Below are 14,638 nucleotides of genomic sequence, written 5' to 3'. Positions count from 1 at the left end.
CACCAGGGGCGCACTATTACATTACTAGTCTGCATTATGTTTTGAGTCAGTTCAGGTGATCAGGATTACAAATGTGTGTAAGGTAATAAAGTAATTACTAATTTGAAGATATAAAGAGTGTAGTAAAAATCCTAAATCCCAATCAACAGGACAGACTAAATATTAGATAAGTAATATAATTATTATCATATATAAAGCTAAACGGTGACTAGTATTTCATAGAAGAATAACATTAACAGAAAAATACAACAAACACTATTTAAGAAGACGAGTTCCTATATAAATATAATAGATATGAACTTGTTAATCTAACTATACTGTGCACTAGAGTTATTTATAGATACTAGATTATAATGCTAATATGTACTGGACCGGCCCACCTGCGATAAAATTGTGTTTTAGGAAGGATGGAAGTGCAGCTTTAATGCATGTTTTGTATTTAACTGTGGTGATTTATATGTTGTATTGACAACTATTTCCATTCAGGAGTGTATTTGGAGTCTGCGCGTGCGTGCGTAAGAGAGAGAGAGAGAGAGAGAGAGAGAGAGAGAGAGAGAGAGAGAGAGAGAGAGAGAGAGAGAGAGAGAGAGAGAGAGAGAGAGAGCTGGGGGATTCAGTACCAGTCAGTGATGATAGGATACAGATGTCTCTCCCTCGAACTCACAATCTGAATGTTTGAGGCATCATCACTTGTTGTTTTCCTCATGACCGGAGTCCTGATCGGAGCGTCTGCGCCTCGGAGGATAACCCGTCCGCTGGTTGGTTGAGACGCGGAACAAACCTGCTGCACACATCGAGGAACAGGCAGAGGACCTCACCGGAGCACATCGCCTCTCCTCTCCTCTCCTCTTTCATTTCATTTCGCTGGAAGAGAGGAGGGTTCCTCTGACCACAGTCGCCGGCTCGGCCCGCGGAGGCGCACACCGGCGCGATGATGACAGGCAAATCTGTGAAAGACGTGGACAGATACCAGGCTGTCCTCAACTCTCTTCTGGCGCTGGAGGAGAACAAATACTGCGCTGACTGCGAATCTAAAGGTAAGGTGTCATGCTTCTGTCCCTCTCTCTCCCCTTCCTCAGGACCATGCCTGCACCCCCCCCCCCCCCCCCCCCCCCCCCCTCTCTCTACTACACTGCAAAAATGCTGCATTGCATTCATCAAGAATCCACCTATTACATTGTACTATGGTGCAAGGAGACACGGGGCCACATATGCGGTTACATCATGCCAAGCTCCGAGGAGGTCCATACTCACCTGGACTGCAGATCTGGCTGAGGATGCATCTCATCATTCCGGGAGAAGACGTGATCATTACTGATAATGACTCCCAGTATGTCCTCCTCATCCCCAGTGTGCACAGCACAGACCCGGCAGGGAGACAGAGAGAGAGAGAGAGAGAGAGATGTGCAGATACCTGTGCTGACTTTGAGGCGCCATGAACTGACTGTTCCTGCAGGCTGAGTGCACACAGGGAACATCATCCTCAACTAAAACGCATTACAATGTTAATACAGTATAAAAGCATCGGAGGGTCATTTAACAAGGCTGTTGAGCTTTGCAACTAATAGTTGTCTTGCTTTATGCATGCTGCTTTCATCCACACAAGGAAAGGTCTCCTGACCCCTCATGCAAGCCTTGGACTGTGTCATCAGCTGTTTGCCGAACCTGTTCTGCCACAGCGGAGGGTAAACACTGATGTTTTGGTCACAAATGAACTCAATTCAACTGTCTAAAACTTGAGCTGATAATAAGCTCATTAAACTTGCAGCGTTTGTCAGGAGGTTTTGTCAGATTTTCTTTCTGTTTGTGCGGGAAGACTGTTTTTCTGTTCACAGTTTTGGAGGTCATCAGGTACCTTCACAGATATTGTTTTCCGCCTACTAGGTTTCCTGTTTCGTTGACACAGACTGAGCTGAGGTTGATTAAATTGCCTTGTGACGCCATGCCCTGTCCGAGAAGTGATTCAGCAGTGCAGCTCACTATAGATGGTCAGGAGAACAACATCCGTCTACATTAATCACAGTGAGCTGTCATGGAGGGGACGGCCGTGTGTTTCTGAATGAAGACCTTATGAATGATATGAGGACGCAGCTTCTATTTTTAGTGAGACATATTTTGTGGTGAATGCGGCTCCTAACAGTTAAATAGCGTACAATCTGTATCTTTGCCTACGTTATCGAACATTATAGCTGCGTGTCTGTGTCTGGGGTTAAGTATCCGTGTATCTGATAGTATTGTACCGTACAGATGTGAAGACATACATACTGTTCTACACACTTCAGTCACATTTCTTCTAATCACTTTGTTCACATTATACCTGTTGATCATGAAATCACTAGTTTGTTTGTTACGTTCAGGTGGAAGCAAAGTCCAGGTCGACGATCTGAGGCGCTGACGTTGACATGGCGAACATTGCTGTTTAAAAATAAGAATATCCACAAAGATATGGCGATTTATCTTTTATTGAATATGTAATCTTTTGTTGTTTGTGTTGCCATCGTTGACAGAATAAAAGGTTTGAGCAGCTCAATAATGTATTTGACACAGCATCTAATCATAGTGAATAAAGGGTTGTGTGTTTACCGGCCACAATCGATCTTATGAATGAATCTTTCTACATTTTGAAAGATGTAAGGGATTGTAAGGAACATGCATTTGTGGGATGAGCAGCAGAGCTGAGCATGTGGGCGGCACCAGTGTCATTGCAGCATTTTCTGTATCTCACCACAGTTTGACCATCTGATTCCACTGACAGGCAGATTCTGGACTCATTGATTAACCTAAAACACATTTATCACAACCAGTCAAGAGGCCGAGTACAGTTCGTGCATAATTCAGCTCTCCTGTTTATCCCACAAATGCATTTTCCTTAAAATTCCTCCCAATCGGATTTCTGTTTGAAGACCTCCTGTGTTTTTAAATTACATTTTCTGTTATCTTTCCTTTAAAAACACCCCAAAAAATATTTCCATCAGAGCAAGTGTCTCATTCAAGCTTCTCACACAAGTACAGAAAATTTGCAAAACGTTCTCAGGCAACCTTGTGAACATCACATCTGAGGTCAAGATTTCGATATATTGAGAGTGGAGAAGCCACCCGCTGCACACTGAGTGTTTAGTTTTGTTCCTGCGTATGTGGCCCTTGGGATGGTTGTTTTGATAGAGTATAAATAGAATGGATGCAGATGATTCTTTGGCTTCAGGCAAACATCCTTTTGACTGTTTGGAAGTGAGCTGATAAAAAAAAAGCACGTTGTCATCAGGTTCACACGGCTCGTCTGAGGACGCGACTGTTCAAAAACTTAGCTTCAGTCAATAGAGAAGTGGGAGAGATATAAAAAGACGCCTCTTTTGCACTTTTCATCTTCTCGACCTTTTCAGAATTAGGGACGTTCACATCAATTATTTAAAGTTTAGAAAGGTGTCATTTACTAGATATATGTCACATCTATTTACTTAACTAATAAACATTCCTAATGATCCCATGTCACATTTCTGAATGGCGTGACTGCCTGTGATTGGCAGCAGACTCCTCTAATTAGACTGATGAGATTAAGGGTTGGGGGGGGGGGGGGGGGGGGGGGGCAGCTACATGAAGCTAAAGCCTTTGGTTTAAAAAAAACCTTTCCTCTGTTATTATTTACTGTGCGTCTTTTCCACATCCAAATTGCTACAGCCTTCCATGCATTCATTATTTAAGCTTACAGTCATGTATAGCTGCATGCAGATTGATAGGGCACTCTCTTCTCCACTTTCTTCTCTTGATACAGTGCTAATGGAGAAGTTAATGCTCTGATCAAGGTTCCTTCTTGCTAAAGGAGCAAGTCACGTTTTCATCGACTCAACATACCTCCTCTCCTGTGATGTCACATTCCAAATCACAAACACGTGTGCGCAAACACACAAACACACACACACGACACAATCTCATTAGTTTCCTCCCCTTTCCCTGACTCAAGTCAGGTTTTTTGGCCATATGGCTCGTGATGAGGTTTGGTCTAATCTCGTTTGTGTTGACATAGATTCGCTGGGCATTTATCGCCTTCCTCCCTCGGGGTGACCGGAGAGGAAGTGGCTTGTTGCATTGGAACCGAGAGCATGTGAAAGCACATTAAAAACCACGCTGTCAACCAGCGAGGGCACTGCTGCAATGAAACACTCTCCCTTTTATTCTTGGGTTCCTCATGACCATTTCTATTTTTTTTGTTGTTGTTTTTTTTGCCACTTCCTCACAAATTGACACTTCGAGAAATCTTCACCACTGCCAGGAAATAACGAACATCTGGGAGGAGGGAAGAAGCGAGGCAGGTGCATGATATAAACAACACTGCTACCTTTGGATTCAGTCGCAAGGGACTGTGTGTGTGCCTGTGTGCGTGTGCCTGTGTGCGTGTGCGTGTGTGCGTGTGTGTGTGTGTGTGTGTGTGTGTGTGTGTGTGTGTGTGTGTGTGTGTGTGTGTGTGTGTGTGTGTGTGTGTGTGTGTGTGTGTGTGTGTGTGTGTGTGTGTGTGTGTGTGTGTGCATGTGTGTGTTTGAGTTTGCATAAACGCACACCAGTTTTTTATTGTCTCCATTGTGCTGTGTGTTTACGCACATGCTGGGCCTCGGTTGCCGTGGCGATCTCACCTGGCAATGTCACACTGTCTTCCTCTGCCATCCTCCCCACCCCACCCCTCTAATCTTATCCAACCAGAAAGGGATTGTCATCGGAGCAGGTAGGCGATTGGTTGTTTGCGTCCACAGTTCATCATCTCACAGTACCAATGAAAGTGTGTTACAGCTGTTGAGTTACCCATTACATGATTGTGTGTATACGCCTCTCTAATTTACTAACACGGCCTCAAAAATCGAAATGCTATATAAGCTCCTTTGTCCCTCCTCAAGAACTCTTAGCACTATTTTGATTGAACACCGCAAACACAGAACATGCGAGCGCTTAAAGCATAACAAGTATGTTTGCAAACTTTTGGAGATATATTTGGAAGTAGGAGCCCGTTGAGGTCCTTGTCATGCCTGTTTCCAATGAACTGCGGAAGCGCTTGCATGACCTTGTTGGTATTCCAGCTGTTTATTATAGAAAAACACAAGTGAAATGGTCAAATATTCATCTGCTGCCTCAATTGCCAGCATAAAAAAAAAAAAAAAAACTGATAAAATGCATCAAAGACTTAAAGACTGCACCGGCTGCTGCCTCAAAATTATTCATATGCACTGCAGTCATTTCTGAGACATAATAAAAGTAGGCAGATGGGCTTCAGGATGAATATACATGCAGTGTTTAGTTTGATTTAGATAGATACCCCCGCGCCAGTCCATTTGGGGACATAAAATGCGATGCAATGGGACATAAAAAAGACTGAAAATATGGTCTGAGGGTCTGAATCTTAGCAACAGGTGGCCCCATTCATCTTTTGATATGCAACCCTGTTCAAACTCGGAGTCACCTGCTGACCCGCAGTCATTCACGGCAGCACAGATGGTGGATGTGCACAAGTAAATAATCGATAAAGGTCCATCTGTTGAACTGGGTCACTGGGTGGCTCCGGGGGTTTTTGGACTGGTTGGGGTGCTGAGGGGGCGAGGGGACGGGGATGAGTCACTTGGGTGGGTTTGTGTTTGTGTAAAAGTGGCAAGAGGAGAGAGGGCGCAGCATCCTCCGATGACTGGAGCTCTGTGGGATTAACTAGTTTCATGCTGGGAGCAGCTTTTATCCTTGTGGGATGTAGGCTAATGAGCCATATGTACCTGCACGTGCACGAGCGTGTGTCTGTCAGCAGTTTGGTTGACAAATAAGTCACGGACATGCAGAGATGAGATGTTTAAGATGCGGGTTAGACTGAGGGTGGTCACTGTTGTTGAAATAGCAACAAGTGTGTGTGTATGTGTTTGTGTGTCTATACCCTCATTTACACATCCCTACTTGTCAACAAACAGCTCAAGTCCAATAACCCAACATTTGATTAATAGCAGCAGGCCTATATAACACCCCCGTTTGTACCTATTCCTGGCTCCAAAATCTGATTCTGTGTTTTCTTTGTCTTGCCAGAGCATTTCATTCTTCAGCAAACTTTCTGCTCCTCCTCACTCCTACAAAACTCACACGAACGCCTTAATTAGAGCACTAATATCACACTTTCTGAAAGGGTTGTTCTTTTTATTGCAAAGTGAAAAGAAAAAAAGAGGTAGTTCGGTTTGCCCAGTTGCTTCACAGACAACCTGACTTGCAATGCTTGTTCAGTCTTTCCTTCCTTATTTAGATGTCTCCTCCTCCTACTCTCTTCCTGCTATATTTGTTCAAAGTACCTGGAGGTGTGTGCACTGTTGCTGGACAGACACACTGCTTGATATGGAGCTCTCTCTAAAGCGCGGTATTGATTGTAACCAAAGAGCCTGCTGCGGTATAGAGTGGTTTTTAAAAGGCCGAACCTCCAGCTCTGTCGTCCTACTACTCCTCTGCCTTCACTGATCTGCACACCTGAGCAAAAACCTGTGAACATTCACGATGGCACCCACACTTTACGAACTATACAGTCACCTGGCAATGCTATAATGTCGATTGTACTTATATGTTTCTCGTGTTATAATCGAAGCTGTATTGTAATCCGTTGTGAGCGACAGTTAAAACTTAGGCGGTCAAATGCTGTCTCTTTTCATTCAGTGGAAAATATCAACATGTGAACAAAGGTCCGATTACAACGCCGACACTTTGTGGCAGTTTTGCAGAGAAACGCCAGAGCAATCGGCCGTGAGTCGGCAAAAGCAACACTTGAGAGGAAAACCTCGACCAGACGAGGTGGCTTTTCATCTGCGAGTTGACTTCCGGTGAAAAAAAATGACAGGACAGATCAAACTGATATCAGACAGCACTTGCTGAAGGTTTGATGAGTGAGAACATGAGTGCAATAAAGACAGTCTCCCTGCAATCTAAGCCTAAAGCAACTGAGCTGAGCAAAAAAGGGTGGAGAAAGTTATAAAAGAGGAGATGTGGAACTGCATGAAAGTGATATGGATGGGAGAGAAAGAAGAGGAGGGGTGGAAGCTGTGCTGAATTTAAGAGATAAGAAATAACTGCCCTAACATGGGGGCAGAGGCGGTTGAAATAGCTTCAAAAGGACAAACTAATTCCTGTGTTCAGGGATTTTTCACACAATTCAACAGTCTCTCTAACTCCCTCTTTCTGTGTCTGTGCCAGCGTTTAGTGTTTACAGCGGTTAAGCTGGCTTTGCCGAGTAATTCTACTATTATTAGCCAGCAGGACAGCTAATGCTGCAGCGAGACAGCCAGGATGGACACACTCAGCCTGCCCGCTGACCCTGTGTTTGCGTTTGATGATTTGCTCACTTATTTGAAAAAAAAAATGTTGACACTGTTTTGGTCCATTGACTGAAGCATTCAAATGGAATTCAGTTCATCAGAATCACATGAACACGTCACAACCAGTCCAGTGACCGTTCACTTTATAATGCATGCAGAAAGTCCTTGTTTTCGCATGCGCTGGTCAGGATGCAACAAAGACAGAAGGCTATGTCTAGAGCCGCCATGAAAGGGGAACTTTGCATGTTTCCCCTGATGAAACTTCCCTTTTCATTTGCATAGAATGGCCTTTTCTTGAAGACTGCACAAGGGTTTACAGAGAAGAAAAATCCCAAACTATAAGCTGGTCTTCCACCTAGTGGTGTGAGGGCTGCAGTGCATCCACTTGTGGTGGTGAAGCTGAGACTTGCAGCAGACATGAGTGGAGAGGCGGAGACTGGAGGCAGCAACTGGAGCAGCCGAGGGAGGAGGGTGGGGGAGCACGAAGAGATGGAGGCAGGGTAAAAGGAGGAGGGGTGAGAGGAGAGATAGAGGAGACAAACACAAGTATTCTCTTTGAAGCTGACTGTACTCTCTGAAGGGGGCGGTTGCATAATTCCAGCTGAAAAATAGCCTGTCTGTGTTGTTTTTATTTCCCCAATCTCAGGCTTTCCTGCTCGGGCGATGACTTTGACAGCTCTGCAGACAGAAATGAAGATTTACCAAGTCGCATAAAGCTTAAACGCGCGTGCAATGGGTCTACACAAAACTCAAACTGCTCCATTTAGGAACATACAGCAATAAGATGGACGAAATGGCCCACTCAGATAAAGTCGCTCCCACACACAGACTCATAACCAAATGAGTAATCATCCCTGCAGGTATTCAGGCTCGATGTGTGTCCTTTTGTACTCCCCCTCTCTCCTCTCAGTCTCAGTTATGCTCAGTTATGTAGGCTAACACTCGCATCGGATCCTATTATGTGTCAGGACACCACATAACACGGGATTAGATGTGGTCCCTCCGGACTTAGAACTCATAATTGAGGTTTCAGTCTCGTCTTTCTATAATTGGCCTCAAATTAATCAGTGATGAGGTTTTCTCATCATTGTTCAGCCTCCTCATCCAGTCCCCTGTATCTACCTGTGTGTTGCACTTCGAAATTTCCTCGTGCTTTTCTTTCGTTCATGGCTCTCCTTCCCTCTCTCTCCTAGGTCCAAGATGGGCGTCCTGGAATTTGGGCATCTTCATTTGCATCCGCTGTGCTGGTATCCATCGAAACCTGGGGGTGCACATATCCAAGGTCAAGTCTGTCAACCTTGATCAGTGGACTCAGGAGCAAGTCCAGGTCAGAACTTATGAATGTCCACATCAGCTCATTAAAAACCAAAAACGCTTCCATTTCTAGCGTAAGGAGGCAGTATTATATTGTATATTTGCAAGAACGAAGCAGGTATAGTCATGAGGACCTGTTCCATGGTATGGACCTCTGTAGTGGTCGGCTGTGATTGAACTAAACTTCATAGTGCTGATTAAATATCATGTTTTCCTTCTTGTTTGCAGAGAGGAACTCATATAACAAGTATATTACTATTAGAAACCTTTAACTGTTACATAGCAAGTGGATTATTTTGCCTTTTACATGTTGAGAAAAGCAGGTCAGAGTTGGTTAAGAAGAGAAGTCTCACTCATAGCTTTTATATTGTATTGTACCAAATTGGCTTAGCACATTTATTTGGTGAACCGTTTTAATCTGAACCAATTAAATGAACAGACTCCACTTGGTTTCGGGTATAAAGCTAAGTTAAGCAGGTGCTGTCTGTATATATCATATTTAGAATAAATAAATACATAAAACTAGCACTGATTTTCCCATCTGGATGTCGACACAAATATTAAACACAAGCTCTTGTTTGCACTTGAATTTATTTCTTTTCTTTTGCTGCTTCACAGAATTGCCATTTCAAAATGCTTACTTAAAGTTTGAATATGATTATTACAGTTTCAGTGTGGGATTTCAAACATTAGTCATTGTATGAAGACAGTGGGTGAATAGCCACTTTCTCATTAGCGTGCAGCGGATCTTGTTGTGGTCTGATACGCACGACAGTCAGCATTATGCTTCACTGTAAGATTCAATTTCTGCAGTCAGCATTGTTTTGCTTTTCTTCAGTTTTGTACCTTTGCTTTGAGAATTCAGACTGTTCTGTACGAGCACTTTTCTTCTTTTGTCATCAATAATAGAAAAACAGGATAACCTCGGACAATGTGACCCATCTGGTTCTGTGCTTGGTGTCCGCAGTGCGTTCAAGAAATGGGAAACGCCAAAGCCAAACGTCTCTACGAGGCTTTTTTACCTGAGTGCTTCCAGCGACCCGAGACGGACCAGTCAGCCGAGATCTTCATCAGGGACAAGTATGACAAGAAGAAGTACATGGATAAGGTCATTGACATCCAGATGCTCAGGGTGAGTCTGTACGCATGAGGAAACGGGTTCAGTCTTGAGCTGCAGCAGCTGGAAAGAAAAACAGTGATTAGCACACAGTTTGATTATTATTATTTTTTACCTTGAACGTATGACTCCATGTAAAGCACTTTTGGACATTTTGCAGAAACTATTGATTGTGCTGCATTCGTCAATCGCGCTGCTTAACCTTAACCCGAACCCGAACCCTTATATCAATATGTGACGCTAATTAAAGATCCATCATTTGCCCATCACCTCAAAGCACATCGACATACATTATAAATTCATTGGTTGTCTCTGTACAGAAAGAAAAGAGCTGCGATAACATTCCCAAGGAGCCCGTTGTATTTGAGAAAATGAAACTGGTAAGTATATCACATTGTGTAACCATATTATGCTGCAGTTCAACCTCACTTTAACTTGTCATATTTCTATTATTCAACATTCGTCTGATGATGCCGTGCAAACTTATAGACATGCAGAGCTCAGGATTGAAGCGGAGAAGCTGCTTGTGGTTTCAGCCAATTCTTGAAAAGCTATTATTGTTGGAAAAGTCATTTTGCCACCAGCAATAGTGGAAGACCAAAAAGAAGATTTGGATTGTATTTATTTATATTATCATATTATAAGTGGTGTGTCAAAATGTGTGATTTTATTTATGTTTTCCTGCTGTGACAGAAAAAAGACATTAGCCCGAAGACAGATTCCCAGTCCGTTACAGACCTGCTTGGACTAGGTATTCACACACATAAACACCATCCCGTTACATAAATAATGTATCTGGATTAGTGCATGTGAATCCATGTAGCTATATTTAAAAATGCTTCGTGAGTCCAAGATTTTAAATGTTTGTAACAATGTTTGAAAAAAAGGGAAAAATCCAAGTTAATATTCTAGAGCAACTGAGGTTTACTTAGAAAAAGCGATTTGAAAATGAATTGTTTACACTGAAAACACTTTATCACTAGTGTGCTTCCAATGACCCTCTATTAGATGCCCCGGCTCCAAGCCCTGCGGTGTCTAATGGTGGAGGATGTGTTCCAGACAGTAATGAGAGCCCAGCGGTGTCTAATCCAGCTCTGGCACATCCTGCCCTGGATCTCTTCAGCTCCCTCCCTGCCCCCTCCTCGACAAAAGCCCCGGGAGCTCATATGCATATTGTATGCGGTTCTCCATTTTTTGTGTTTTTGAATTGCTTCTTTCTGTCACCTCGTCGTCTGATTTCTGATGGCGTCTGGTCTGTGTGTGCTCCTGCAGCCCCTCTCCGGCTCCATGCCTCAGAGCAGAGTGACTGCCTCGGTGCCTGAGAATCTCAGCTTGTTCTTGGATCCCAAATCCAAAGCAGAGGAGGGCGCCGTCAAGAAGCTGTCCAAGGACTCTATTCTCTCTCTGTACGCCTCCACCCCGTCAGTGCACGCCAGCAGCATGGCTGCACATGGTGAGGAATATGCAGCCTGAATATATTTACACAGATGATGTCATGTTGTCATCATTTGGTCAAACAATGTGTGTATGTGTTTGTCTTCATCAGGCTTGTACATGAACCAAGTAGGATATCCGACGCACCCGTACGGCTCGTACCACTCTTTAGCCCACGCGGGTGGAATGGGAGGCGCCATGATGACGTCACGGATGGCCATGATGGGGCAGCAACAGGGCGGCATGATGGGGGCTCAGCAAAACAGTATGATTGGGGTTCAGCAGAGCTGCATGATGGGACAGCAGAACGGCCTAATGGGTCCTCAGGCTGTCATGGCTCAGCCTGGAGGTGCTGTGGCGTCACCCTACATGACAGGAGTGGCCCAGGGCATGATGGGACAGCAGCAAAGTGGAATGATGGTGCAGCAGCAGAATAGCAGGCTGGGTCAGCAGCAGCAGCAGCAGCAGAGCGGGATGATGGGGCAGCAGCAAGTTGGAGGTTTGGCGACGTTACCCCATCAGCAACAAGCCCAGCAGCTACAGTGGAACATCGCACAGGTGTGTGTGTCTGCCTCCGACCACGTCAGTATCGAAACTACCCCGCGCGCCACTAAATACAGTGTTCTGACTTACAGGTGACTCAGCATATGGCAGGCATGAACCTCTACAACACCAACGGCATGATGGGATACGGCAGCCAGCACACGGGAGGCTCGACTGCTCCGAGTTCGGCACACATGACGGCACACGTGTGGAAGTGATTTCATAAGGAGGAGGAGGAGGAGGAGGAGGAGGAACCGGTGTAGGAATCTGCGGATCAGACTTTCCATGAAACATTTTTCTAAAGCAAGGGAGGAGGAGGAGACAGGTGTGCGGAAGAAAAAAGGTTGGAGAAACCACTACTACCTCTCTTTCTCTCTCCTCTCTGCCCATGCTTCCTCTTGCATCCATAGCCATGTTTTTTGCAGATTTCCATGTTTGCCTTCAGGACATTTTGGTACGTCGACACCAGACGACGGGGTTCAGACGCCAGCAGTCAGGACGCCACACGTTTCTGTGTACTTAACCATTAGGTGAACGCGTGTGGGTGTCGCAGAGCTGCTTGGTTTTGTAGAATCCCCCCCCCCCCCTTTTTTTTTCATACTAAATCAAAATCATCATTTCAGTTGAGCATTGACGACGATGGCCTGTGTTTATTTGATAAAAGGCATGAGAAAGACTCCACATTTGAGACTCAATATTTTTTCTACTTATCAACAATATTTCCTAACAAGTGTTTACGCAACAGAAGTAGTGACTTTTTAGCAGCAAGTGCAACTTTATTCGGTCGGCTTTTAAACATGCAAGGGGTTTGAATTTTGAGGGAGGAAGCTTTTCAAAAGTGCAATTCCTCCCGTGCAACTATCTTTCTTTGATATTAACATCTAGGGCTAAGTTAGGTTAAGTTACTCTCTCTCCTTCGTGCTGCAGGCAAGCAGCAAAGGCATTTCTAAGTTTGTCTGGCTGTGTCTTACAAGGAAAATCTTTACAAATCCCTGATTTTCCTATATATCCAATATATAAAATTTGAAAAAAAAATCCCTACAAGTTTTGTGTATTCATAGATCAATGTACAAGTTAGAACAGCAAGAAAGCCTACCTAAACAGACCTTAACTAAGATGTCTTCTTTTAGAATCTGTAATCTCAATAATAAGTGTTAAAAAGTCCTAAACTGGGTTTTGGGAAACCAAAGATCAATGCAAGCTTTATTACGGCTATACAGTGTTCCAATATGCTTTCCTGTGTAGCCCCTTAACTAGTGATTGGGAGAAAAATCAACTGCAGTCCAACTGTGTGTTCGGATGTGATCTTGAAATTCACTGTGCTGAAGAGAAGAAGTCACTTGCATGCCGCGTCATCATGTAAACGCACCTCGAGATAAAAAATCTACCTTGTAAAATAGAGGCCTCAAATAACACTGAATGTCTGTAAATAAGAGAGAAATTGGCGGGACGTGAAATTAATTTCAAAGTACAGATGAGTCGTGTTTCCGATGCTTCCACTGAACTGCATGAACAGAATGTTTTAACTAGTTATGATTGTATATGTACTGTGTGTTTTATCAAGATTCCGCCGAATGTGTCACTCTGAATGTCTCTCTCTCTCTCTCTCTCTGCTGTTCATGTCGATCAGACCAAGAGCAGAAAGGAAAAAAAAAAAAATCAATCAATGAATGTGTGTCCTGAATGTGTTCACGACTACACCAAACTTGTTCCAGACACACGCGCACCCATTTGAGTGTGCGTGTTCATTTTTGATATTTAACTCTGTCCGGCCGTGCACACTGGTGTGTCTCTTGAATGTTATGTGGTCAGCAAAGTCCTGTTGTCTATTTATTTATTTGTTTATTTATTTCTATCTCTGTGTGGATTGTTTGGTACGTCCAACAATCGGCTGGATTTGTCGTGTCGGTGAGTTCGGGAACAAACTGTGACAAAGCCGAGGACGTTTCCAGGACGTTTCCAGGACGTTTCCAGGACGTTTCGGCGACGTTTACACTCGAGCCAAACCACATTGTGAAGCAAAAAGGGGTGACAGTCTGTCACCTCGCATTGTTTTAGTTCAGCCTCCCACTATCCTCCAATATAAACTATCGCTCTGTCCTGGTTTCTCTTGAAGTTTTCCAAAATTATTCTTTGAAAAAAAAAAAACAAGCAAAAAACTAAAAATGCCCGAAGTCATTAGTGTAAATGATCTTTCCATTGTTTTTAAGTTGCAGAAATGAACAAATGAACACACTTTAACACATTTTTTAGAGTCAACCATTATACTGTGGAAGGAAACTTGTGCACACACAGAAAGTTCCCCATCCCTGGACTCCTGAACCACCACGTGACCCCTTATTACCACAGTCCTGAACAATAAGAGTCCTATCCACAGCCTCCACAGCTCAACAAGCCACCTCCTCTTCCTCACAGGTGTTGGTTTCCAGTTCAGCTCATGTGGAGGGAGTTCAGGCAGCCGGCTTCTCTGCGGCAATATTAACCTATAATATCAAGAGTAAATGTGTGAGACAAAGGCGATGGAAACGTTTGTATCACTGGTTCACCCTTTAACGACTTCCTCTTCGTTTTGGTCTGGTTCTGTGAAATTCAAGCAAATAAAAGAGTTTAACTTTTCATGTACTCGTCAATTAAATGATTGAATATTATTCTTTATCGCTTTATGTTGTACATTGTTTCTCAAACAGGATTGACAGACATGTTCTGTATGTTAGTTTTTTGTTTTTCTTTCACATGCTTTACCCGTTTTTATCTTAATGTCTATAAAAATTCGGTGAATTTTAACAATACGCGACATATGATACTTGTCCTGGTGAGAACATTGAATAAATATTGTTTTGATTTGAATATATGTGCTGTATGGTGTGTTTTTTTTATTTTTTTTTTATTTATCAAGTTCCCCATCAAAAACCTACAC

At 43.6% G+C, this 14,638-nt stretch overlaps 1 protein-coding gene across 2 annotated transcripts; it reads left to right on the top strand.

Moving 5' to 3' along the window:
- The first annotated feature begins 511 nt into the window (after positions 1-511).
- smap2 (small ArfGAP2) lies at positions 512-13,857 on the top strand. Of its 2 annotated transcripts, none has more exons than XM_080485307.1 (9): positions 512-1,037; positions 8,507-8,640; positions 9,595-9,759; positions 10,065-10,124; positions 10,438-10,495; positions 10,753-10,919; positions 11,017-11,197; positions 11,291-11,736; positions 11,823-13,857. In XM_080485307.1, the coding sequence occupies exons 1-9, from the start codon at positions 932-934 to the stop codon at positions 11,937-11,939; spliced, it is 1,434 nt and encodes a 477-aa protein (XP_080341433.1). In that variant the 5' UTR covers positions 512-931; the 3' UTR covers positions 11,940-13,857. The 2 variants fall into 2 exon arrangements, with proteins under 2 accessions (XP_080341433.1, XP_080341432.1); XM_080485306.1 differs by having other exon boundaries at positions 616-1,037; positions 11,814-13,367.
- The last annotated feature ends 781 nt before the right edge of the window (positions 13,858-14,638 follow it).

Source organism: Lipophrys pholis (assembly GCF_963383615.2).
Source record: "Lipophrys pholis genome assembly, chromosome: 17".
NCBI lineage: Eukaryota > Metazoa > Chordata > Actinopteri > Blenniiformes > Blenniidae > Lipophrys > Lipophrys pholis.
This window is presented reverse-complemented; position numbering and strand designations above follow the sequence as displayed.

Coding starts and splice junctions, on each gene's coding strand:
- smap2 (XM_080485306.1), top strand. CDS start 932: ATGATGACAGGCAAATCTGTGAAAGACGTGGACAGATACCAGGCTGTC. Junction 10,125..10,437: donor TATTTGAGAAAATGAAACTG/GTAAGTATATCA, acceptor CTGCTGTGACAG/AAAAAAGACATTAGCCCGAA. Junction 11,737..11,813: donor TACAGTGGAACATCGCACAG/GTGTGTGTGTCT, acceptor TCTGACTTACAG/GTGACTCAGCATATGGCAGG.